This window comes from Maylandia zebra, linkage group LG14 (assembly GCF_041146795.1).
Source record: "Maylandia zebra isolate NMK-2024a linkage group LG14, Mzebra_GT3a, whole genome shotgun sequence".
Lineage (NCBI taxonomy): Eukaryota > Metazoa > Chordata > Actinopteri > Cichliformes > Cichlidae > Maylandia > Maylandia zebra.
The window spans coordinates 10,565,169-10,592,073 of NC_135180.1; the positions used below are offsets into that span (position 1 = coordinate 10,565,169).

The following is a 26,905-nucleotide window of genomic DNA, read 5'->3' on the forward strand; positions in this document are numbered from 1 at the left end:
AGGGAGCCGGAGCTTTGGCTGCTTCAAGGACTGGGACAAGCACAGTGTCAGCTTTTTGTCCGGAGATGTTGCTATGTGGTAAAGATCGGGCTCCGACGACAGCCTCAGGTCGTAATATGGAAACTACAGCAACAACAGAGGATCCCGTTGAGACAGTACTTCTTACATGCTCCCCACAATAGAGTAAAGTTGTGAAAAATGGCAAGTCTCGTCACAAGCTGGAGAAGATTAATCCGGGTTCAGGAATGCATGCTGCTACTACTGGACACAATAAGAGGCCTGGACCTGTATCGATTATCGGCACTGGAGCTGTGAGTACAATCAGAACTGTGAAAACTAAATTGGTGAGCGTGTTTGCCACTAAATTTGCCCTGGATGTAGATGCAGAAACTCTTGCTCTGTATTTGAGAGAGAAACTCAAAAGAGATGTGACCTGTCAAAAAATTGCTAGTAAACGTAGCAGGTTCGGCTCTTTCAAGGTTACTGCTGAATGTAATGATGTGGGTGAAATGTACAATCCTGAACTCTGGCCTGAAGGGGCTCTGGTCCGGCGTTTTTATGAACCTCGTAAGCCCGGTACGGTGGTGCCAAGCACAGTGGATCCAGCAGGGGAGATAACGGCGCCTTCTGGTACCAACGTATCAACATGAAGATGTCTATTCGGGTATTATCTTACAACTGTCGTGGTCTACGTTTGTGACAGAGTGCAGGGGATAAAGCTCGACGGATTGTTGTGGACAGTCTGCTTGCAGATTGTGACATTTTATGCTTGCAAGAGACATGGTTGTCCAAACAGGACTTGGGAAAACTTAACTGTCTAAATGCAAGTTTTTTGGGAGTGGGGGAATCAACAACTGATCTCAGCACAGCTATAGTCAGAGGTAGAATACCTGGAGGGGTATTAAACTGGGTATTAAAACATGCTAGTTTGAGGCTAGCTCCTCTTCTAGCACTCTGTTTCACTGGGTTTATGATTCATGGCATATTACCAGACTCAATGCTGTGTATTTTACTGGTACCAGTTATGAAGGACAAAGCTGCAAAAGTGAGCTGTTTGGATAATTAAAGGCCGATTGCACTCGCCAGTATTTTGTCTAAGGTGTTAGAAAGAATCTTGTTTGACAGAGTTAGTGTGTTCATCTCTTCTCTGGATAATCAGTTTGGCTTCAAACCAAAGCACGGCACTGACATGTGCATATATGCACTCAAGGAAATAGTCAGTTTGTATAGGGCTAAAAATTCATCTGTCCTCATGTGTTTCATTGATGACTCTAAGGCTTTTGATCGAGTTAACCACAGAAAACATTTTGATAAACTGAAGAGACGGGGAGTTCCTCAATACATCGTGAGGATTCTCTCTTACACTCATAAGAACATGCAGGTTAAATGGAGAAGCAGTATTTCTGCCCCCTTTGGTGTCAGCAATGGTGTTAGACAGGGTGGGATTTTGTCTCCAATTTTATTTAATCTATGTGTTGATGATTTGTCCATACAGCTGAGAGCCTGTAACACTGGGTGTATATTAGGTAAAACATTGATAAATCATCTTATGTATGCAGATGATCTGGTTGTTTTTAGTCCAAGCAGTGCTGGGTTACAGGATCTTCTCAATGTCTGTACTGAATATGGTGTGCAATATGACATGAAATACAATGCTGTTAAAAGTGCTGTTTTGATATGTAGAACCAAGCAGGATAAACAACTAAATTTCCCTTTGTTTAAACTGGCACAAAAAAAGTTCATAAAAAGGTGAAATACCTCGGTCACTTTATTACTGAGCAAATGAATGATGATGATGACATATACAGACAACGGTGTAAGCTCTATGTGCAGGCAAATACTATTGCACGCAAATTCAGCTTTTGTTCACTTCCAGTTAAAAAAAGTTTTGTTTAAAGCGTATTGCACACCGCTATATACTGCCCCCTTGTGGTCATCCTACAAACAATGTAGCATGCAGAAGCTGCATGTTAGATTAGATTTAGATTAGATAGAACTTTATTAATCCCTCGGGTGGGTTCCTCTGGGAAATTCGATTTCCAAAAAAGCACAGCACCGACAGAAGTTACAGAGTTACAGAATATTATATATATATATATATATATATATATATATATATATATATATATATATATATATATATATATATATACACACACACACATATATATAAATACAGAGACAATATAAATAAAATATACGAAGGGGATAAATAGAATAAATAGGAATAAAAATAAAAATCGTATAATTATGTTGCATATAATTATACGATGAGAATCCTTTGCAGGATACCTAGAAGGGGTAGTGCCAGACAGATGTTTGTAGCTGTGGGTGTTTGGACTTTTAAAGCACTTTTAAGAAAGTTAATGTTCAATTTTAGAGAACGACTGGATGGTTCGAGTAACAGTGTAATTTTAGCACTTACAGATCTGACAGTGAGTAGTACCCGTTACTCATCCAGTCTGAGAAAGCACTGGTTGAAGTGCTTGTGTATTTATTGATTTCTTTTAAGTAATTGTGTTTTATGTATATTATGGTTTTATATTTTTACAAATGCTTTATATATATATATATATATATATATATATATGTATATATATATATATATATATTTATTTATTTTATTTTTATTTTTTTTTAAGGTTTATACCTTGTGGGTTTTTTTTGGGGGGGGGGGGGGGGGTTGGGGGGGTGTTGTGTGTTTCTTCTGTCTTGTTTTTATGGACATCAAGTCTGCTAATAAAGATTGATTGATTGATTGATAAATACTTGTTAACTGAAGAAAGTAGCTGAGCTGATTACATAATTAAGGAAAAGGGCAAATATACACATAAAATTCAAAGTCTTTCCCAAAAGCCCACCCCACATTCATGCAAGTATATTATTTCATGAAATTGGTTTATCAGGCGGTCTGGTTCATTGGCTGCACTTTGAAAAGCCGGCAGCAAACAGTGTCAACATCCAAATCAATTGAAGTCACAGCAGATGACAGTTTTAAAGTAGCTTTGCAGAGAGATGGCTATCACTGCTCCCCTCAGAGGAAACAATGGCTCAGCCTGCAGTCAATGATTTTACTGTCTGTCATGCGCATGCAGCACTGGGAAAATAATTCCAGTAGAGGTCTAGATATAAACAAAGAAAGGATGGCTTTGGTCGACAAAGATTTTTTCAAAAAGCCACTAAGGGACAATAAGGAGCTCATGAGAGAATGAGAGAAATGTTGAAGGGGAGGGAAAGAGAAAAAAGAAAAACTTTGACAGCTTACTAACTCGTAGTTTAATGTAAGAGATAGTGACAGGAATCCTAACTATAGATATTTTATCTTTTCTTTTTTTGCCCCTCACTCGTGCAGTTCAGGTTTTCAACAGGTAAAGTCATTATTTTCTAGGAGTTCGGAAAATACAATCCAAGTCCACTCAAAAAGCTCAGACACTGTGCAAAATTTGAATAAAACCAGAATGCAGTGATTTACAAATCTTGTAAACCCATGATTGAAAAAAACTTAAATTGAATAATTGAACCTTTTTAAGAAAAATAGTTGTTTATTTTGACTTTGATGGTGGCAACACATTTCAAAAATGTTGGGATGGGAGTTTTCTGCTGTAGAGAAATTAGAATTATCTTGCTGAAATATGCAAGAGCGTCACTGAAAAACATGTAATTGGAAATGGAGCATATGGTCCTGCTCCTCTTTAGTCTGGAGGATGTTGTATTCATGTTTTCCAAAAAGAATTAAACATTTCGATTCATCTGACCACAGAAGGATTTTCTAGTTCCCCTCAATGCATTTTAAATGTGCTTTGGTCCAAAGCAAACGGCAGCATTTCTTGATCATGTTCCAATATGGCTTTTTCTTTGCGTGATAGACATTTGACCTGTATTTGTGGAATGCATGGCACACTGGGTTGTTTCTGAACATGTTCCCGAGCCCGTGGAATCAGGTATGGGTCAATGACAGAATCATACCTCATTTTTTGTGCGGTGCCACCTGAGGGCCCAAAGATCACAGGCATCTAACATTGATTTTCATCCTTGTCCACTGGGCACAGAGATTTCTCCAATTTTAAATCTTTAAATCAATTTTAAATTCAAAATGAATTCATATTTTGCCCGAACTGCTATATTTTCTTTTTGGTTTTGGTCTGTCGCTGCTGTATAGTAGAGGCTAATGTCAAGCTGTATTCATAATACTGTGTTCATCATCTTCAGTATAGCGTAGTCCCATACTTGTGGCTGTAACCTGCGGCATAATCTTACCTACAGCATAGCTTACACTGTTGACCACATCGCGACCTGACTTGCACCCTCCTAAACATATAACTACAAACTGTGGCAACCCACGCCACAGCTAGTGTGATTGGTCTGCATGACAGTAATAGCAAAATTATAATGCTTCAGTGAACAGAAAATACAATAGGCAGTGATTACATCTGGCTTCTTCACAATGCTAACATAATAATTCTGCTAATGTAGACATATGCCAATTTTTATTCATAGCACTGACAATCTTTCTGTAGACTGACTCAGTTCTGAAGACTTCTTTCTTCCCACAGTAAAAAGGGAACTGTTTTTCATTACTTATTAGTTGCAAACTTTTTAACCTCCTAGGACCTGGCATCCACATATGTGGACATCACATTTTTGGTTATTTAGACCCAAATACTCAATTTTGCTCTACAAGGGCCTGATATCCACTTACAAAGACATTATACTGCTACTGTTCTATCGAAATTTTAAACGAATATCCTTATTTGTGGCTCTCATTTTTCTTAGAAGCAAAAATGGGTAAAAAAAAATAAATCTGGTAATTCTTTGTTTTTACATTCATCGGACCCTAATCAGCCCAAATATCAAAGATAAATTAAAAATGCATGCCGTGGAAGAGTTCGGGTCTTAGGAGGTTAAAGATTCTGCAATTTTACAAGATTTTACTGCTATGTGCCTCAAGTCATCCACACAAACCCAGCAATACCCCTTGAGGTCCCGTGTCAATGCTGTGATGAGTCAGAACATTTTTTGCAGGTGTACCGACACAATGTTAGCCAGGTGGTTTTTAGTACCGTCGCTGATCATTAAACATGCTCAGCATGTACCAAAATACTGCAAAAACTCTAAAAGTGTAAGTATGTCATGCTGCAGTGGGCGGCACGCATCCATCAACCACTTTCTTACACCATCCATTTTTTTAACTGCTTATCCAAGTTTGAGTCTGGGTCACTTGACAAAAGTCAAATGATAAGGAGGGCTACACTCTGGGATGGACACATCAGTTTCAGTCTATCACAGAGCTGAGACACAGAGACAGGAAACCACACACTCTCACAGTCTACGTATGGCCAATTCAGAAGTACGAGAATGTTTTTGGCCTGTGGAAGGAAACCAGAGTAACCAGAGGACACCCACACAAGCACACGGAGAACATGCACACACTGACACACAGAATTGTCAGTGAATGTTGTTTCATTTTAGAGGAGAATACAATGGTTTTAAAAGAAGTAGGTTGTTTGTTTATCCATATATACATGCTTAAGTATGGATGGATGTTTCCATACTGTCTTCAAGCCAGGAAATCATTTTCTTCCATCAGCAGATCAATGAGTTAAGTGCTAACGCCCCTGAAATATAATACCAATCAACAATTCATAAGCTTTTTTTTGCTTGCTTTTGACTGACATGCACACATTCCTCAGCATCTGTGGTCCTGCCAAAAAAGAATTTGCTGCGGGTGAAGCTAATCTATGCACATAATTGGAAGGCAGCTTTGTAGGTGATGGAGGTCTTGGTTCTCTCAGTGGTGTTCATCCTTAACACTTCAGCATGTGCCTTGGTTTAAACAGAAACGTGTTAACTGCTCTTACTCACTGACTATCACCTTTTAATTCTTCTTCTTCTTATTATTATTATTATTATTATTATTCCAGCTGACTGTTAAGTATTTGATAATATTTTCTTACCTAAAAATGTTTTTCTCGTCAGTTCAGACTAAGCAGCTTCTGTCACCACTCTCTTCCTAAATTCCTTTAGTGCCGATCTGCTCACAGTCTGGAGAGCATCATTAGTTAAAGCCGGCATTTAATTGCTAAAATAGACAAGCGAGAAGACACGAAAACCAATCTCCCCTTTAACTGCAAACATACTATCCTCTTTTACTCGTTTTCTACCACACACTGTTTTGTTTTTTCCCTTCCTCAACAGTCCACATGAATCACATATCCATAGTAATGGGCTCATTGCCACGATGAGCGCAGTGCCAAAAAGACTGCAAAGGATCATAAACTAATGATCCAAACTGATCTACAGTATGCGTCACTACAAAACCACAACTGTTGAGCTGACAGTCCAGCACCCTCCACGTTTCTGCAATGCTCTACTCCCCTGCTGAGGAGACTCAAGTGAAGCTGTCAGGGGTATCAGCCTCCAGTGCTGCTCTTTTCTGTGTCACAGGGCGCTACTGCGCGCTCACTGCTGTCAGCTCAGCTCCGAGACACTCACCACTAACTTTATTCAGACCAAACGGCGCTCTGCTGTAACAGTAAAAGTGAGAAGCTTCACCGCGAGGACTCCCCACTTCTCTGCCCTGTCAGGTGTTTCACAGGAAGGGAAGTCTCTTCACATACCTTCATAACTCGAGTCAGCACCGGACGGACAGACGCACATTAAATATCCACTGTTGATGTCATTTTCCTCTTAACTCCAGTGATTCCTAGCGGGAAACCAAATGAAAAGAATAAAACGGTCCCTTGCCTTGAAATCCAAAGAGGAAAGCGACGCCGGCGATCCACGCGGTGTGTATCCAGAAGTAAGCCATGGTTTCCTTCACTCAGGTGCAAAAGCTCCGCGCTCCTCCAGATGAGGCTCCGTCTCCAGCGGTAAGTTTCCCGACGAGAAAGCGCTGCAGATGAAGCCGAGCGGAGGAAGAAATCCCAGCCTGAGCGGAGCTGATGAGCAGGAGAGCCTGAGACCGTCACTGATTCTTCTGCTACCTTTGCGCGGACATTAGCGACCCCTACCGAGAATCTTCCATCTCACCCACGTTACAGTCACCCCGGTGGCTCTCACTTTGAGGCGGCACTACAGCTATGATCCAAATATTTTACAGGTATTCACAATTTTAGATATGAACTCAAAAAGAAGGATGCCCCGTATTTCATCCCTTCATACTCACATCTCTACATGTATTCGTACTGTATGGATTAAGGCTATCATGTGGCTTCATATGGTACAAAATATATAGACACTATAAACAGATACGCAATATTAATACGATATTTTATGTGACCGCCTGTACTGTAATTGCAGCAGGCTGTTCCGAAATCTTTAAAGAGTACAGTAGTTTTTTGGTTTTTTTAAATGAGTTTGGTTCTTTTTTCTGGATGCAAAATAAGACCAGGACTTTCATTCTGAAATCAGACAAGTCACAGCCACAAGGCAAAGAAGAAATTACATCGCGTTGTTTGTAATTTCGCCTCTGTAAATCACAAAAACTACCAACATGTGACTGAAGTACAACAAAACTATCCCACTGTGCTGACATTCAGATGCAAAGTTGCAACACTTAAGTCCAAATATATAAAGACCTCACTGCACTCAAAGCTTTTCATCAACTGACTTTTTTTCTAGACCAGCTCATTGTTTTATAAATGCAGAGAAATTAGCAAAAAAAAAAAAGTCTACATGTTTAATGTCACAGTATTAATTTGTGTCTCTGCCATCCTGTACAAGACTCACTTGCTTGGAGCTCCGTGTTATTATTTGCACTTTTCTGCTCATTTTCACCTGTGACGCTTTCACCCACAGGACCTCATATCACTGGGGGATTGTGCTCAGAGAGTTCATTTACATTCCCCCACCTGTTTCCATCACTGTGTTCATTTATAGTTTGGAGTGCTTTTATGATAACACGCCAGCAGCAAAGGTTAGATGGTATCCTACCGAAGCGGCACATTGAAAAATATAACCCGCTGTCAGAGAACTGCGTGCTGATTGTCAGACGGAAGATTCGTTTCATGTTCGAGTTCGTTTTAGAAAAAAAAATTAAAAAGAAATAAATAATTGGCCAGATGGATGAAAAGTGGATTATGCTTTTATGCATTATTCACATCCACAGGATATCAGAGCTCTCTGTGCATGTGGATATCTACCTAAGGGTTTATGGACCTCTTCATATCTTCAGTGCTCCTCAAAGCCTCGAAACAGGCTCATAATACTAATCTTCAGTCAAAGCCTTAGTCCTTCACATGTGGTAATCACTGACCATCTCTCAGCTTTCTCTCAATGTGACTTACATAAAGATATGTATAAATAAAAACTGAAATATGTTGAATATTAAACACTTTTCTTTGTAATTATTAGCTTGGTTATTTCACATTAATTACTTTGCATGCTTCAAAGCAAAAAAAAAAACCGGAATGTTGCCAACTCTGGAATAAGACACTGATGTCCTATGAATCCAGAAATGAGCTAAATGTAGCCGTACTAATCAAACTAACTAATTCTGGGCGATTTCCCAGCTGTTACAGGGGCCTGGTCAGTCAGAACATGCCATCTTTATTCCTTTCCATTAATTCAAAAGAAACATTCTGATTCCTTTAACAGTGAGCGCCGTCCACTCATGTCTAACACTGAACGCCAAGGTCAAAGCTCCTGACCGCTAAGTGTCCTGATTCATAATTAATTTCCAGCCCACAGTGTTTCTGTCCTCAGGCAAACCTTTGAATGTGAGTGTGAAATCCTTAAGCTAATTCTAATGAATTTCAGCCTGTGCCGACTGTGATTAGAAGTTGTTGGGTCCCTCTGATGAGGAAGTATGTAGCCTTGCAGTGATGATGGACTATAGATACAGGACTGTGTAGAACACACGTCAGGCTTAGTTATTCTGTTAAATAATCGACACACCTCAGAGTGCAGACAAAGAAATAACGAGAAAGTGACGACTGTAGACAGAAAGATCAAAGAAAGAAAATTATACAGAAAAAAAGAGTAGAGAGAGGCAATATTAAGAGCTGGTAATTTCACAGACTTTAGAGTTGAGTTGAGTCAGTTCTGAGTTATTTCACAGACTCTGCTCTAAACTGTTATCTTGAGGTGTTGCTTGCAGCTTCTGTTCAAATCCAGATTGCCGCCACCCGTTTTTGGTGCTTGGAGTGGTAACAAACTGTAGCCATTTTCACACACGCGCTGCAGCCTTGAACTTTTCTGAACATCACCTGTGAGAGCAAAAAATATCCATCCCAGCAAGTCTGCACATTAGATGGCATTTATCCCTCAAAGCAAAAAGCCAATGTGATGCTAAATAGAGGTGAAATGTGAAGAGAACGATTAATATTCTGGTACATTTACTTCCTACGAGCGGTCAGTATGTTTACTGCCTCCTGCAGATTTTAACAAGTCACGTTGAGATATAACTGTAAGATTGTTCCAACTGCATTCTAGATTTAAGAGAATAAAACTGAAAAAATGTCCTAAGGTCATGGAAAATGGACAGTGAGTGTATAGCTGTGTCCACCATTCCTGTAAGTACCGCTGCGAAAATCACATGGGGAGTAATGATGAGCAAAGTCCATCATGTCTGACGGCACTCCTTCCCAAAGTGTGAGCTTCAACTTCCATCAATCAAGTATCAGGATACAGCCCAGAAAAGATAATTATTGATTTAACCTCTAAATATGACACCACATTAGACAGCACTCTCTCCACTCTGCGTTGCATCCTCCAGGAAGGAATCATTTACAGTAAAGTCACAGATGCTCCGTGGTACTCTGATGCTAATGACTCTTGGAGCTCTAGTTTTGCTGTTGGTCTGTGTCCTCAATAAAGAGTTGCTCTGTCTATTTCTAGTGACTCCACCCCAGTGTTTTCCACCACACCAGACCCCAGCTGATTACCTGTGCCTGTTCTGAGAACATTTGATTTATGACTGTTTTTCTCTTATTAGACTTGAGCTCCCCGCTGCAACACTGCAGCCCTCAGCTGGCATGAAAAACCTATGAGAGCTTCCCTAAAGACTTTGAGGTCTCATTATGCTTTACATCCAGCAGAGAGCCAAATGACTGCAGAGCAAAGCACCACCTTCTGGTTCAGATATAGTTAAAGTGTGCTGGACTCTGTCACTGGGCCTTTTATTTCCAACAGGGAGCTTGATTTCAGTTCTAACAGAGGTCATCCCAAATATAGAGAGAACAGATAGATGAGGCAAGCATATACAGCTACAAAAATATAATAAATAAAAAGTTAGCGATTAAAATGACAGTGTTTTTTCTTCACTTCATCATTGCTGTTTCTTAGCTGTAAAAGGGGTTCCCGACTGTGGTGTCAAAGATCAGTTTCCTGTGTCGTGTTTACACGGGCTGGTCCCATCCTCTTGGCCCGCTACTTTCCATCTGGGGTGGTAATCTGCCTCTCCTATTTCTGTATAACAACCTTTACCCTGGTTTAGCTTCCCCATTTCTGTGCCGGCTTCCGTTTAGGCCTGCACAAACAACTTCTAAATATATGTAGGTGTAGTGGTGCCAAATGTATGTATGCAAGCTTAGCGCTCCTAACATGGGCAAAGTCATAAAATGTATAACCATCAGAGATGTAGGTGCGAAATCTGACTATGAGCAACGTTCATAGAGGTATGTGAAATGCAAACATATTCCGGGCTTTGTTATTGTTCACTACACTGCAGGCAAAATCATAAAAATGCCTTTAAAGTAAGATTCATGAAAATATTCGACCTCACAAAATGAAGTAACACCGACCACGATGTCTCGTCATGGTAACCACAGATGGTGCTTTGCTAATTACAAGCTAACTGTTCTTGCGCTTAACTCCACTAATTGCTTCACATATTAATGTCACACATCCTCAGTAACTAACAGCACTAACGGTGCTTGCGAGCACTGCATCACAAGTTGCTGACAAGAATAAATCAAACAATCTTTCCTATGAAGTCTTGAAGAAGCTTGATATCAATGTGGTGAGTTTTCTCTAAAGAGCATCATTCGAAAATGATGATCTGAACAACAGGAACTGCATCAGCAGTAACTCTCAGTGGACTACAACATCCTCTGTGATTGGGGCTCACCAATGAGCCGTCCCGTCTGTCTTGTTAATATCCTGGAAGATCTGAAGTTTCCTTGAAACTGACAGAGAGTGAGGTTAAAGCTGGATGTCTGCACTTTGATCACATTTTGAATTTTTGGTGTAAACCCCACTATAGCACTGCGCAGAAGTAAAATTACAATCATTGTCATGGCAGCAGAAATGAGTTTCCTTCGAAGTATGGCTGGCCTATTCCTTAGAGGTAGGGTGAGAAGTTCAGCCATCCAGGAGGGGCTCAGAGTAGAGCTGCTGCTCCTCCACATTAAAAGGAGCCAGTTGAGGTGGTTCGGGCATCTGACAAGGATGCCTCCTGGGCGCCTCCTGGGTGAGGTGTTCTAGGCATGTCCCACCAAGAGGAGGCCAAGGTTCAGGGCCAGGACACGCTGGAGAGATTATATCTCTCGGCTGGCCTGGGATAGCCTTGGTGTTCCCCCGGACAAGCTGGAGGAGGTGGCTGGGGAGAGGGAGGTCTGAGCTTCTCTGCTTAGGCTGCTGCACCGCGACCTGGCCTTGGATAAGAGGAAGAAGATGGAATATCATTGTCCAAATACTTCTGGATAAATACCTGTTGTTTGTCATGAGTTGGTAATTAGAGCTGTTTCAATGGGAGCTTTCTCACAGTTATCAATACCTTGAGTATTACAACACTACAAGGACCAAACACAAGCACTCTGAGATTCCAGTGGCTTTGACAGAACAGCAATATTAGATGCCAGAGGAATAAAAACGATGCCCATCTAGTGAAAAAAAATGTCCACAGGTTCAGTTAAGACAGTAAATCACCATCATCCATACAAAACCACTGCTTTAACTATGTTATTATATTTCATCAATTCAAACTGGAAGGCAAAGTAAAGCATTCATTTTAATCCTGCATTTGTCATTCTTTAAAAACGAATAAAAAAAAGAAATTGGTCAATGAATATATGATTGTGAAGGTTAATGAAATGTGAGAGCACATAGATATATAGATATATATGATGAAACGTATTAACTTTAAGCTCCAATGTAATAGTCCCATCTGTTAAAGATAATCGAGTCTGTTCATCACCCGTATTTACTCGTTTACCTTTCGGTCTGTGTTCAGGCTCTGTTGAGCTGAACCTGCTGCACAAATGAGGCTCATTTGTAATTTGATGTTATTTCTTTTCACAACTAGCAGCACAGTGGTTAACACTTGTTACCATACTGTCTGTAGCTGCTCAGTTAGGAAGACTGTCAAAAGGAGCAGGTGGTAGGAGAAAGGAAGCAGAAAAAAACCGAGCAGAGGGAGATAAAGATGAACAATTACTCAAGCTGCAACTTCAATGGAAGCCTGGGAATGCTGGGAAATTTTGACTCCTTAAACAGAAATGCAGCCATCAGCCTATTTCCATAACCTTTCCTCAGCCCTTTCATAAAAACACAACTTAAAAGAATTCACAGTAAATAAAACATTATTCAATTCAAGATAAATCTTTTTTTATGTCACATTAAAAAATTATTTATATGTAAAGTTGTGGATGTAATGGACAATAACATCTCTAATTATTTTCAATAGAATGGCACTGTTGTTTTATTTATTTTATTCAAAGCTCTCTGATATGAAGCAGACAGACAGACAGTGACATGACTGAAGGATACACGGAGCTTTGTCCTGGTTTAAAGGACACAACATGGAAGTGCGTGTTTGTTTGTTGGAGGTGGTAGTGTCGGAGAGACAGAGGGAGTCACAATGTTCGCATAATGGGATAATGTGGAATGAATTTGTATATGAGCTACTGTACTTTGCCCTATTTAAAAAAAATGGTCTGAACCACCATTACATTAGAGCGGTCACATGCACTCATCTAATTTCTATTACCAAGTGATTTAATCCTCATTTTCTTCATTATCAACAGTCATCAGCTCACACTCTGCTGGGTTCCAGCCCTGATCAGCTAAGCAGACGTGTTGTGGTCTAATAGGATCAGACAGGTGGGGAGACATGCTGAATAAAAACCGTTCTGCTCCAGTGAGAGTAACTGAACCAGAAACAGGATACAGATACCTGCTGCATGAACACAAACAGAGATCCTCGTGGACATGTTCAACAGCTGAAGGTCCACCTTTGTTCTTATCTACCTTTTTCTCTTTTCATCTTTCTCCAAGCAGACTTGCTGCTTCTTCGCTAATGAGCATCTTTCTATACTGTCATTCTTTCCACCTCAAGTTGCTCTTTATTTCAGGAAATACAGAAAACCCACATGTACTGATAATGTTTTTTTTCTTACATACTATTAAGTAAATAAATAAAATGAAAGCACGCTTATGAAGTCTTTCACCGGCAAACACTCTTGCAGTAAGTTCCTGTGAAATCACTGGGATCCGCTCTAGTACATAATTAGAAAAAAAAAGTTCCTTCGTGTGTAAAACAAACTCAAGAGTGATATTTTTTTCTGCTAAATGACTTGCCTGCAAATGTAGACACATACACACATTATACATTTTCCACCTGCTTTTTGGGTGAGGAGTGTGAGATGTGTGATGGGAACTGTCAAACTGACTGATTTCTCCCCTCTGCTTGGTTCCACTCAGCTGCCTGTCACTGACTCGTCATAAGAAAGTCTTGGTGATCTATTTAGTGAAGCCAGAGGTCTCAACAGTCCATGTTATGACAAACACAGTGACATTTCATACCAGATGAGCATGAGTGTCAACAATCTGGATATATGAGATTCTTCAAACCTCTCAGGACTAAGCATACCAGCAGGCTGAATAATGAAGCTCTTTTCTCCTTACAGCTAGAGCTAGATGTTTTAATGCATGTTAGAGGAGTCAATATGGAATAGGGGGGATGCAAAAGCACTTAAAAGCAATTTCTATTTGCAAACCAATCTGATTTAAGCTCAAATCAGCTGACTTCATCATTTCTGTATGTATTTGTTAACTACAGTATAATTTTAGCCATTTGCACCAACAAAACAAGAAAGATAAGAACGCAAACACAATCATAGCCCCCAACCCTCCACGCACACACGCATCCACAAACAAACACCTACACAGACAGAAGCACGCACAGCTTTCTAAACCATGAAATGATCTCATCGGAACACTACTGTGAAAAATCAGAGCGTATCCATCCGGAGTCTCCGTGGAAAATCAACACTTAAAATGTGTAGGAGTCTGCTGTTGTCTGTAGAGTCACAGATGTTACAGTAACAAAACAAAAATTGGACTGAGATTGTTGTGTACATATCATTGCATGAGCGTGTGTGTGTGTGTGTTAGTGTTTGCTAGTGCATTATAGTGATTATTCATCCTTTGCAACATCCTGTTATGTAAAATGAAAAGATGGTTCTTTTTCTCAGGACCTGTCCCCACATTCCACACTCTTATCTCAGCACAAAGATACCTTATAGAAACAAGACTGCATAAGACAATGAGCAAGAATGGTGATAGCTGAGTTCCCAAAATAACACTTGTTTAAAACCTCTTTGAAATTACGACATTTCTTTGAAAGCTAAATGTTGTTTCGAAAATCATTTTTTGACAAGTTCTTTATTGAAAAACTCTCATTAAATCCTACCAACACCATGAACTACATTATTAACTAAGGCACAATGTGCATGTTTTGTAGACATAAATCACCTCGAAAGGATTAGACAGAGGGGAGAGGAAGTAGCCTCATTAAAGACTTTAAAAATATTTCCCTCACCACAGACGGAATAGCATATACTCTGTATTTAAGACTAAGTAAATAAAATAAATAAAAAGAAGCTCATAGACATCTAGTAGTACCTCGGCACAACAGTTGACGATGAGCATGGTGCAGAGGTTTTCATTCTTCAGAGGATAATCAGTGCTTACTGCACTTTTTTCCAAATCACACTTCAGTAAGTGGTAGAAACTCCTGCGGGTTTCTTTACAGGTTACAGAGCAGTTTGTGTTTGTCCACATCAGTGTTGGTCAAGTCACTTGAAAAAAGTAATCAGTAACTAATTACTGATTACTTCCCCCAAAAAGTAATCCTGTTACTTTACTGATTACTTATTTTCAAGAGTAATTAATTACTTAGTTACTTAGTTACTTTTTAAAAACATGATTTACAACCTGAATGATGATGAGCCACAAGCCAATAAAATCTTTTATAATCTTATTGTAGTAGAGGAAGAATTTGATGCTGTAATATATACATGTTCAGCAGGTTAAAAGGTCACTGGGAGTATTTTAACTGGGTGAGAAAGAAGTTCAGAGTAAAACAAAATTATTCACAGAGTCTGTCAAAGGTGGCAGAAATATAAGATTAGCAGTCAGCGCAAACAATTTTGCAATTTTAGAAGCCTTTTTGGAATAGACGTAAGACTATGTGCTATGTCTGTTATTATAAAGCAAGGTTTATAGTTTATGCTTGTGAAGTGATGAAAGTCTTTAATCTACCATTCCTTTAGTCTTGTAGCCAAGTGTTGCTGTAATTACTGATTAGCTGCAATCCAGTCTTCAAGTCTGACGTCATTAGCCGCGTCTGGGCCCAAACTCCGCTGCAGGTCCCTAAGGCAAACGATCACTGCAGGATCACTGAGAGTCGAACAACTGTCTAAATTCTTTCATCTGTAATAAAGTGATCAGTGTGGCTGCTCTACCAGGGGTAACAATTAAGTTTAACATCCAGGCATCCATGAAAATGGAATGGAGTTAGAAGTTACCAGGGAGTTAGCTCGCTAGTTTCCATCTAAATATAACACACCATGTTCTGACTGAGAGATTTCTGAAACCAATTAAGACGTACACCTCTGCTATCACTTCCGACATGAATGAAGACAGCAAAGTAAACAGCAGTGGCATTTGTGGGGTTACTGAATTTTTGCTAGCTGGTATATAATGATGTGCTACGTGATTGCTAGCGACACAGCTATCTTAGCATAATATAAACAGTGAAGCTGGAGGATGAACTTTTTTCCACTCGATAAAAGTTAACTTGAGGGTTCCCGATGGTCAGGAACAAATGCAATCACATGGCAGGACGCTTTAAACCGATCAAACTTCAGTCAGGAAAACAACTCGAATGATCCATCCACAATATGAGGTTAGTCATTGATATACTGCTGCATAGGCTGGGCTTTAATTACATCGTAAGGTTTTAAAAACCGAGCTTTAAAATGAATACTGGTAATAAAAATCGAGTGAGGCCGACAGTGATCACTGACTGGTTTTAGGGGCTTTTTTTAAATTAAATAGAGCAAGAGCATTAAAACATGCTAAAAACACAACAGCCTTATTAAACGGAGGGTAGTTTGGGCTCAGAAGCAGGATTCATCACGTCATCACTTAAAGACCGGATAGCTTGTATGGATCAGTGCACAGTATTTTTGACTCTCATAAGGGTTATTTGATGACCCTACTTGCTTCCGATGATGAGGGCAATCGTGAACATTTGTGAAAATCACAAACATACAGTGGATTATTGGATAATGAGGACGGCTAATGTTATGTGTGCAAAAAACCTCCCAAAACAGCTATGTTCAACATTTAAAAGCACAGGTACAACTAATTGGTAACTTAAAAGAGCTCCAGCCACTGGCACTATTGCTGTTTCAGCTTGTTCATTATTGGTATCATTGGACTTCAGTGCCTTCTTCCATAGAATTGGCTATGCAGATTTGCAAACTTTGTCTCATCTTTACTTTTCCTGCTATGATTCAAAATGTCTATAGTGAAAAGGTTTCATGCAGAACCTAGTTCCCACTCAGGCTAGCAGACGTACCCTGCTGAAGGCCACATTTATGGAAGTTACTTTCAGTGCTACAAATATTCACCAGTTCAGCTTGGCCACACATTACGCAGAGAAAAAAAAAAACTGCATGTAGCCAGTAGGTAGTAGACAAACAAAATGCAACAAATCATCCCTACCCCATTAGACAGTGAATTTCTATAGATATTGTTTTCAATAACACAATAGTGCCCTGCAGACTGTTCACAAAGCTGAGGGATCTGGGACTTAACAGCCGTCTGTGTGCATGGGTGTTGGACTTCCTCACTGGCAGAACTCAGGTGGTGAGGGTGGGCAGGTGCTTCTCCAACAGCATCACCATCAACACAGGAGCACCTCAGGGATGTGTCCTCTCGCCACTGCTCTACTCCCTCTACACTTCAGACTGTGTGGCCACCCATGGCTCCAACACCATTGTGAAGTTTGCTGACGACCAGTGTTGGGACTAATGCGTTATTAAGTAACGCGTTACAGTAACTACGTTATTATTGTGGTAACGAGCACGGTAACTAGTTATTATGCCAAAATCAGGAACGCGTTACTCGTTACTGGGATTTAGATAGGGTCGTTACTCGTTACTTCGAGTGGTGGCTATCGCGGAGCTTCCACAGATTCAGTAACATTAGCAAGTGGTGGAGGCAGCAGGTGGATGAAGGAAAGGGGACCCGAGGCGGCCGCCGGTCCAAGTGTGAACTGAACTTCAGGTAAGAAGTTATGACCTGCAGTCTCTCTGGGTCAGATATGAACCAAGTTTAGGTGGAGTTTATTTTCGTTATTCTGACTTTTTCCGTACTGCTACTAGCTAGCATGACGGAGTTTCTATACAGCTGGGTGGTGCTATGAAGTTACTGATGTTGAACTTTATTTTGTTCATAAGTTATTAGAGTTGCCAACCGTCCCGTCTGGTATTCAGAGAAATATTAGCGTTTCTTATTGAGGTGAAAAGGAACAGTTTGTCCCGTAATTCAGCTACAATGGAAAAGACACAAAGCTGGAGTTATTCTGTGTTTACGCTGCACAGCTGCCTCTTCTTTCATTCTCCCCCCTCCCTCTCCCGTTTCTACTTCTACAATCATGAAACTGATCAATGATCAGCTGATCGTCTCTCTTGTTTGTTTATCGCTCACTTTGCGCCGAAAGAAGAAACCAGCGGATGTCGCGCTAAACAGCAGCAGCACGTTTAAGCTTGATCAGCTGTTGTTAGAATTTATTTAATATTAATTTCTAGTATCAGCTGATGTTTGCTGGAGCCACAGCTGCAAAAAAGCTGCTGGTCATGATATGGTTTGGATATGTGGTGAGAGGGAAACATGAAGACGAAACCAGGAGATGTCCTTACTGGATCATCAGAGCTGAACAGGTGAAGGAGAAACAGGTTTACCTTTTAGGTGACATGAATGAGTTGAAGGGAAGTTATGAACTGTTTCTGAGAGACAAATAACCCCAGGATCCTTTTCTAAGCAGCTGACAGCTGGTAACTGTGCAGGGGCGGGCCTAGCAAAGTGTTGCCAGGGGGGCATGTAGGGCATTAACAGCGAGAGGGGGGCACAAAGAAATACTTTTCTTTCTTATTCTCATTTAAAATGTCTCGCTTTTAAAAAATAATTATCTGAATCTTACAACAAACGATTGATAGATTGATGCATATATACCATCAAAACAGTGTACATCACTGTCACAACAGTGTTTATTTTCATTCAAAGGCTTTATGATTTTTCCTATATTGGTGGTAGTCAAAATGCCCGGGCCAATTTTCTGTCCCAGTCCAGCCCTGTATGCAGCTCATCTGCAGTCTGGTGTTGCCTACATCTTCCTATTCAGAAGGCAGAATTTCTGAGTTCTGAGTACAATCAAAGCACCACGACTGCAGTTTTTGTGTTGGATGTAAAAGGCGCACATGACTCTGTGACGTAGGCTAGAATCATGGCAGCAGTCAATGACGGTCCAGGCGTGGGATTCCTCTCGTGGAAATGTGCACATTATCTTTTTCTTTCTATTGGTCGGTGGCACAGTGCACTTGTGGCAAGTAAACAAGCTAGAAGACTGGCAAAGTTATGGAAGCAACACATTAACAAGAGAATTCTGAGTAAAACCAAAGTTACTTTCCCTAGTAACTAGTTACTTTGAAAGTAACGAGTAACTTGAAGTAACTGAGTTACTTTTGAGAGAAGTAACTATTAATGTAACTAAGTTACTATTTTAAAGTAACTTACCCAACACTGCTGACGACACAGTGGTGTTGGGTGCCATCTCCAACAACGATGAGACGGCCTACATGGATGAAGTGAAGAATCTGGCATCGTGGTGCCAGGACAATCACCTCCAGCTGAACGTCAGCAAGACCAAGGAGCTGGTGGTGGACTTCAGAAGGGGTCAGCACAGAGACTACAAGCCCATTATCATCAATGGAGCTCCAGTGGAGAGGGTGCAGTCCTTCAAGTATCTTGGTGTCCACATCTCCTCAGACCTGACATGGGCTGCCCACATTCAGGTCCAGACCAAAAAGGCTAGGCAGCGCCTGTATCACCTACGTCAACTGAGGAAGTTCAGGGTCTCTCCAAAGATCCTCAGGATTTTCTATACAGGCGCTGTGGAGAGCATCCTCACACAGAACATGACATCGTGGTTTGGGAACAGCTGTGTGAAGGACCAAAAAGCTCTCCAGAGAGTGATCCGTACAGCAGAACGCTGCTGCAGGATTGCTCTCCCCCCGCTTCAGGACACCTACACCAGGAGATGCCGGACTAGAGCAGCGCAGATACTGAAGGACCCGTCCCATCCTGGCAACAAACTGTTCCAACTTCTGCAATCTGGTAGAAGGTTCCGCATCATCCGGGCAAGGACAGAGAGACTCAAGAGGAGCTTCTATCCCCAAGCCATCCGTGCCCTAAACACACACACCCGCCCTCTCACATCATCTATAATTGACTGAGTCAGGACTCTTCCAGACACTAAACCAAGGCACAATGTACATTTCAATTCCTTTAATTTTAAATATGTTTATATTGTCTATCCTGTAAAATAGTCAGATGTCTATTCATATTAATGTACAGAATTCACCTGCTTGCTGCTACTACTGCACATTCACCCAATGTATATACTATATTGTGGAGGTATGTAATAACGACAGGAGAAGTCTCTGTGTCTCACTCCAACTTTTTTAACTGACTCTCAGAACTTCACATATATTGAGCGCCAAAATCTCCACCCCAACACTTCCGTTCAACTTGGGTGTGAGTGGAGCCACCTGGTGGTCCGCCACACATACCCCCCCCTGAACACACAGTTAGGTCCCTATTCAGTCCAGGACCCTGGGTCTAAGCAAACGACCCGAACGACTGAACCTGGGAGGGAGAGAACATGCAGAGGAAGGTCCATCCTGTGAACGAGGCTGGTGAAGGCGAGCAGGAAAGGCAGGAGGAGGCTCAAACGCCGGTGGTCCGGGGGTAGTCCTGGAGGGAAAACCAGAGTCTGTCAACCCCATCGAAGGAGGGCGGCCACGGCGAGGGGCCTGGGCCGGCACTACATTACTGTCCGGAAGAACATGTGCAGGTTTAAGTCTGTCAACACACACAGTCTCCCTTCGACCCCCAAAATCCAAAACAAAATGTTTCTGGCCCGGTTCAATAACCCTGATTGGGCCGTCATACAGCGGCCGCAGCGGTGTCCTGTGGGCATCGTGCCTGACAAAAACAAACTTAGCAGCCTCTAGAGTCTTTGGAACAAAGGTTTCAGGCACGCAATGGTGCACCGGACCAGGAACCCGAAGCGAGTGCAAAAGCGGGTTGAGAGATAGCACCGATGGATCGAAGCAGGGAGGAGGATTTTCGGGCAAGAATTCTCCAGGCACGCGGAGGGGCTGACCAAACACTAGCTCAGCTGGGGAAGCGCCGAGATCCTCCTTAACCGCAGAGCGCAGCCCAAGCAAAACCCACGGGAGGCGGTCAACCCAATTGCCATCCTTTAAGGAGGCGCGAAAAGCAGCCTTAAGCGACCGGTGGAACTGTTCACACATCCCATTAGCTTGCGGGTTGTATGCGGTTGTGCGGTGGACTTTAGCCCCCAGTCCATCAGCCATGGCCGACCAAAGCTTGGATATGAACTGGGGGCCTCTGTCTGACATAATGTCCGCGGGTGGGCCGAAACGCGAGACCCAGCTTGACAAAAACGCCTTGGCCACCACTGCTGCGGTAGTGGACGCCACCTGGTGGTCCGGTCAACAACAGTCAAAAGGTGCGTAAAACCTTGTAACTGCGGCAGAGGACCCACCAGATCGACATGCACATGATCGAAACGTTTGCCGGGTATGAAGAACGGCTCCAGGGGCGCCTTGGTGTGTTTATGAACCTTCGCACGCTGGCAGGGAATGCACGCCGACGCCCATTCCTTAACAGATTTGCGAAGGCCTGGCCAAACAAATTTAGAGCTGACCAGTTTAACAGAGGCCCGGACCCCTGGATGAGAGAGAGCATGTACCGAGTCAAAAACTTGACGACGCCAGGAAGCGGGAACCACTGGGCGAGGGCGGCCGGTGGAAACGTCACAGACGAGGAGGGGACCACCATCCTGCACGGGTCTGTCCTCTAGTATGAGGCCCGTCTGGGTGGATTTAAGCGCGAGGATGTCCAGGTCACCGCTGTGATCGGCAGCCATGGCGGAGTAGTCTATGCCGAGAAAGACGGGAGAAACCAGCGCACGGGACAAACAGTCAGCCACATGATTGGATTTACCAGCCACGTGCCAAATGTCCGTGGTAAACTCAGAAATGGCTGCCAACTGGCGCTGCTGGCGTGCACTCCATGGATCAGAAACCTTGGACATGGCAAACGTCAAGGGTTTGTGGTCCACGTATGCGGTAAAGTGACGACCCTCGAGAAAAAAACGGAAATGACGAGTCGCCAGGTGGAGCGCCAGTAGCTCCCTGTCAAAAACGCTGTAATTGCGTTCGCTGTCACGTAGCGTACGGCTGAAAAAGGCGAGCGGTTGCCAGACACCCGAGATTCGCTGTTCCAGCACCGCACCCACCGCTATGTCGGACGCATCGGTGGTCAACACAATCGGCGCTGAGGGGGATGGGTGGGCCAGAAGGGCAGCATTAGCTAACGCTGACTTAGCATCAGAAAACGCTTGGATGCTTTCCGGAAACCAGTCAACGGAGTCATTAGCTTTTTTACCCTTTAACGCCCCATAAAGGGGCTTCAGCAGATGTGCCGCTCTGGGGAGAAAACGGTTGTAAAAATTCACCATCCCCAAAAATTCCTGCAGTGCCTTAACATTTGTGGGACGCGGAAATTCCGAAACAGCTCGGACTTTGTCAGGCAACGGAACCGCGCACTCGGCGGAAATACGGTGCCCAAGAAAATCGAGAACGGGCAACCCAAACTGGCATTTAGACGGATTAATAATCAGTCCATGCGCCGCCAAACGCTGAAAAACCTGCCGCAGATGGAACATGTGCTGCTCCTTCGAGCTGCTGGCCACCAGTATATCATCAAGATATACAAAAACAAAGGGCAGCCCGCGCAAGACCGAGTCCATCAACCGCTGGAAGGTTTGGGCGGCACCTTTCAGGCCAAACGGCATGCGCAGAAACTCGAAAAGGCCGAAAGGTGTAATTACGGCGGTTTTGGGGACATCCTCCGCGCGCACGGGAACCTGGTGATATCCCCGTACCAAATCGATCTTCGAAAAAACCGAGGTCCCCGCAAGATGGGCGGAAAAATCTTGGATGTGGGGAATGGGATAACGATCGTTCTCTGTGACATTATTAAGACGGCAGAAATCCCCACAAGGTCGCCACCGACCATCAGATTTAGGCACCATGTGTAACGGAGAAGCCCAGGCACTGTTCGAACGTTGCACGATGCCCAGACGCTCCATGGTGGCAAATTCTTCCCGAGCGACAGCCAGTTTGGCAGGGTTGAGGCGGCGCGCGCGCGAACACCAGGGGCCCTACTGTAGTTATGTAATGCTCCACCCCATGCTTCGTCACAGTGCTCGAGAAAGTGGGGACAGAGAGTGAGGGAAACTCAGAAAGCAAACACTGAAAAACGTCACCTGAATCTACTGAGTTAGCATGCACCACGGGCTGAGCACCCCGAGTCAAACAGGGTAATGAGGAAAATGACACAGCATCAATTAAACGTCTGTTAGCAACATCAACCAGCAGTCTGTGAGCACAAAGAAAATCAGCGCCTATTATAGGCACAGAGCTAGCAGCAGCAACAAAGTTCCACTGAAAGTCACGGTCGTGAAAGCAAACAGTCACCAACCTTTCACCGAAGGTTTTGATGGGAGAGCCATTAGCCGCTGTTAGCAATGGCCCACAGCCCTCAGCTAGCCTGTCCGAGCCAGCCGGGAGAAGAAGGCTCTTCTGTGAGCCGGAGTCCATTTAAGCCGGAGGCAATTTAAGCGCCACAGCAAACGCAGCCATCGGCGGAGGTGAAAGTCCGGCGGCAGCCGATGCTTCCAGGCCGGAGCTGGCTTTGTCGTCGAGCCTTAGCATGTTCGCTACAGGGGTCACCAATGTGGAGGTATGTAATAACGACAGGAGAAGTCTCTGTGTCTCACTCCAACTTTTTTAACTGACTCTCAGAACTTCACATATATTGAGCGCCAAAATCTCCACCCCAACACTTCCGTTCAACTTGGGTGTGAGTGGAGCCACCTGGTGGTCCGCCACAATATACTATATATAATACTATATATATATATAATGTTCTTCCTTTACACCCCCCCCCCCCCCCCCCCCCCAATTTTTTTGCACATGTCGAGGAGCGTGTCAGGCTACATTTCACTGTGTGTTATACTTGTATAACTATGCATGTGACAAATAAAGAACCTTGAACCTTGAACTTGAACTTGAACAAATAAAAAAAGCTTATAGCTCTATCCAAAGCCCAACCTACTATATTTGAAAATGTTAAAACAGCAAGCTACATCACAGGAACTGCACCCCAGATGTAAAGAAAGTTAATGCAGGCAACAGAGGATCAGCCACCAGATAATCACTGTCTGATATTCTACGCTTTGCATTCTTGTAATTGCCTGAACTCTTCTAAAGCATGAACTTTAACAAAATCTGTTATCTGCAGTTTTTGTTTTACAGCCTATTAGTTTCTTCTGTAATGCCAGTGAAAAGCCTGAAATTAATCAAACAGCAGTGGAAAACTTCAATTTCACAAAAGGTTACAGTTTAGCTTCAGTAATGTTTATAGCGATTCTGGAAAACTAGAGATAAGCCGTGTTATTTACATAGTGCCTATGCTGCAGTTCTAGGATACTTCACATGTGTTTCAGGCTGTCATCTGTATATTTATATATTTCTACTCTTGACTTGCAAGCTGACTTGTTTTTTCCACACAAATAGCAATGTTAATGACTCCATTTCATGAAGGTGAGTTCTGTTGATCGTGCTGGTTCACTCGTGACTTAAAATTATTTTATTTTTCTCTATTTTAGGTTTAGGTTGAAAATGTTATTATTCCAATAGTGTCTCAAGGAACAAAATAGTCCCTATAGTCAAAATACAATATATGCATAGTGTTAGCAAAAGGGAAGTTGATCATTAGATATCCTGCTAAAAGCAGGATTGACCACGGTAAAGTCTGGAAACTTTATTAAAATGAATTTGAAACACACTTCGAGTTGGAAAGCATAAAGGAGCACCAACAAATCCCACCACAGGCAGTAGAGATGGTATTCTGTGAAGCACAGCAAGTATCAAACAGCACACAGCTGGGGTGTGGGAACTGTGTCTCTGTGCCTACAATTCTCTGTCATGCAGTGATTATGGTGCAAAACATTAACATCTTGACAAGAATGTCATGCCATGATTGAAAGAGGAAAGAGTGGCATAAAGCAGGAAAACTGGGAGACATTTGGAGAGCCTGGAACATAACATGTCAAAGAAGACTCTCCAGGCTTTACTTTCAGACCGTTTTGACAACAGGTGCGCATGAGAGTTCCCTGTTGGGATTTTAGCAGATGACTCATTAAACCTATGTAACCTTTCATTTATCCCATGAAAATAACCTAGTCATTCCTAGATTATTCCTTTCTCCCACTTCCATCATTTTCCCAAATGCTTATTGAATGCTGTGTCACTGAATACCTGTCTCAGCTGCTATAAAATGTGAAATGGGGTAAAGCCAAGACAACTCACCAGTCCATTGCAGTGATCTGGGGTAATTTCTGCCTCTGTGGTTTATGTCTCTGCAGCTTCTAAATTATGAGTTTAGTGAAATTATACTCTGATTAAATGAGTACCGTTTTCTTATGGCTCTGCTGCGTCAGAATATTTAATTATTCTTTTTTAAAGTTACAGCATTTTGAAATTGTGCTTTTTGAGATGAAAGATTGAAGGACAGGGACATGTTAATTTATATTGTTTTACAAATTTATATTGTTATAGATTGGATTACAAGTAAAACATGAGACTGGGGAAAATCATGCCTGTGTGTCTGTGTGTGTGTTTGTGGTCTGAACTTGTTTAAGTGAAGTTTATAATTAAATTATGAACTAGTATACCAAATACTCTAATAGGCTTTAGATCAAGATTTCATCGTAACAAATCAACTCTGTATTACTTTTCTGAAGTAATACCGAGTCATGCTGCAGTCAGTATATTATTGATCTCCAGAAAGGCCCACAAGTTGCCACATCAAATATTTACTTTTCTCTTTTGTTTTGTTTTTTACATCTTCTGCTCTCACTTCATACCTCCACAAAGTACACATAAAACAAATGCTGTAAAATATTGGAACAGAAGCTTTATTGCAAGGGAACAAATGCTCACAATTTTTATATGTGGCCAGAGTGCTGTGAGCCTCCTCTTTGCTGTAAAAGCGCAATAGCCTGATACCCTTCTCTATCACTCACCACCTCTTAAAAAACAGTGTCCCGGTGCCTCTTTCTGCCTCACAGACCCTGGCGATAAATTAAGATGGCAACAAAGGTTTCAAAGTGAAGAATTTTCTCAGTTTCTATAAACTGCAGAAAAATAAATTTGACCTTTTTTTTTCCATGTGGTAATCAAAAGATTTACAAAAATAATATATCAATAACTAGAACTGCAATTCCACCCATTGTTTAGATCGAGTTTATATCTGTTAAAGTAAGTCTCCATAATTACTGCACTAACTATTGCCAGTATAGTAACGTCAAAGGAAGTCAATGGATGTCAATTTAGGCTTCACGATGAAGTAACCTGGCTTTGTATTAATGGCTGAAATTAAAATGTAAATACTCAATAAGCAGCTCTAAACAGATGTATTTCCAGTAGATCCTCAACATCAGAGTTTAAAGACACACTAAATGAAGACCAATGCATTCAAAGACTGTTGACATGAGTTAGTAAGATTTTTTTTACAGTAGCATTAAATAATACTAGCATTGTCCTCTAGTAATAAATTGTAAATTGTCCCCAGTGGTGCACACATTATTAATATATTAAAAACAGAATAACCCAAAAGAATCATTATCATTAGAAAGTATCATTAATGTAAACGTTTATCGTATGTGTGGTTGCACTATCAACAACCACATACACTGTACAGAGTGAGAAACACATATTATACCATTATTACCATTATTATTTGTAGTTTGGGGAAAAAGTCAGTTTTTCTACATAATAAAAAGGATGATGTCTGTTGTCTGCATGACCTGCATGGCACAGCATTTAGTCTGTTTTTACTCCTGCTTTCTTTTTTCTGTTTTCCTTCATTTTACCTCTCTTCATCTCATTTAATTATTTCCCTTCTACCCATTGTATTTTTACACTACTTTTTGACCACGCCATTTTATGCAGGCAGAGCATTTTCTTCCTAACAAAAACAAAATCAAAGCCCGTTTTCAAATTTTACTGTCTCTGTTTTCTCTGAGTAGTGCTTGTCTTCCTCCTACCCTTTTTCTTTTGTGCTCTGAGCCATAAAGAAGGTCGATTCAGCTCCTTTGGAAGCGTTGGCGAGAGTGTAGTATTTCTGAGACACTGTAGTGAAGATGATGCACATCTAAAAAGGGAAATGTTACAGCTGTATTTGGCTTTTGACTGAATGCTGAGGCTGCTACACTTTTGGGATCTCAGGATACTTT

General features: G+C 41.8%; 1 protein-coding gene across 1 annotated transcript in view; it reads right to left on the reverse strand.

Moving 5' to 3' along the window:
* lsamp (limbic system associated membrane protein) overlaps window positions 1-6,945 on the reverse strand; it is a 476,457-nt gene extending 469,512 nt beyond the window's left edge. The window contains exon 1 of the mRNA XM_004567024.4: window positions 6,745-6,945. Within this exon, the coding sequence (XP_004567081.1) occupies window positions 6,745-6,808 (64 nt within the window). The 5' untranslated portion in view covers window positions 6,809-6,945. The remainder of the gene's footprint in view (window positions 1-6,744) is intronic.
* Between the last annotated feature and the right edge of the window lie 19,960 nt (window positions 6,946-26,905).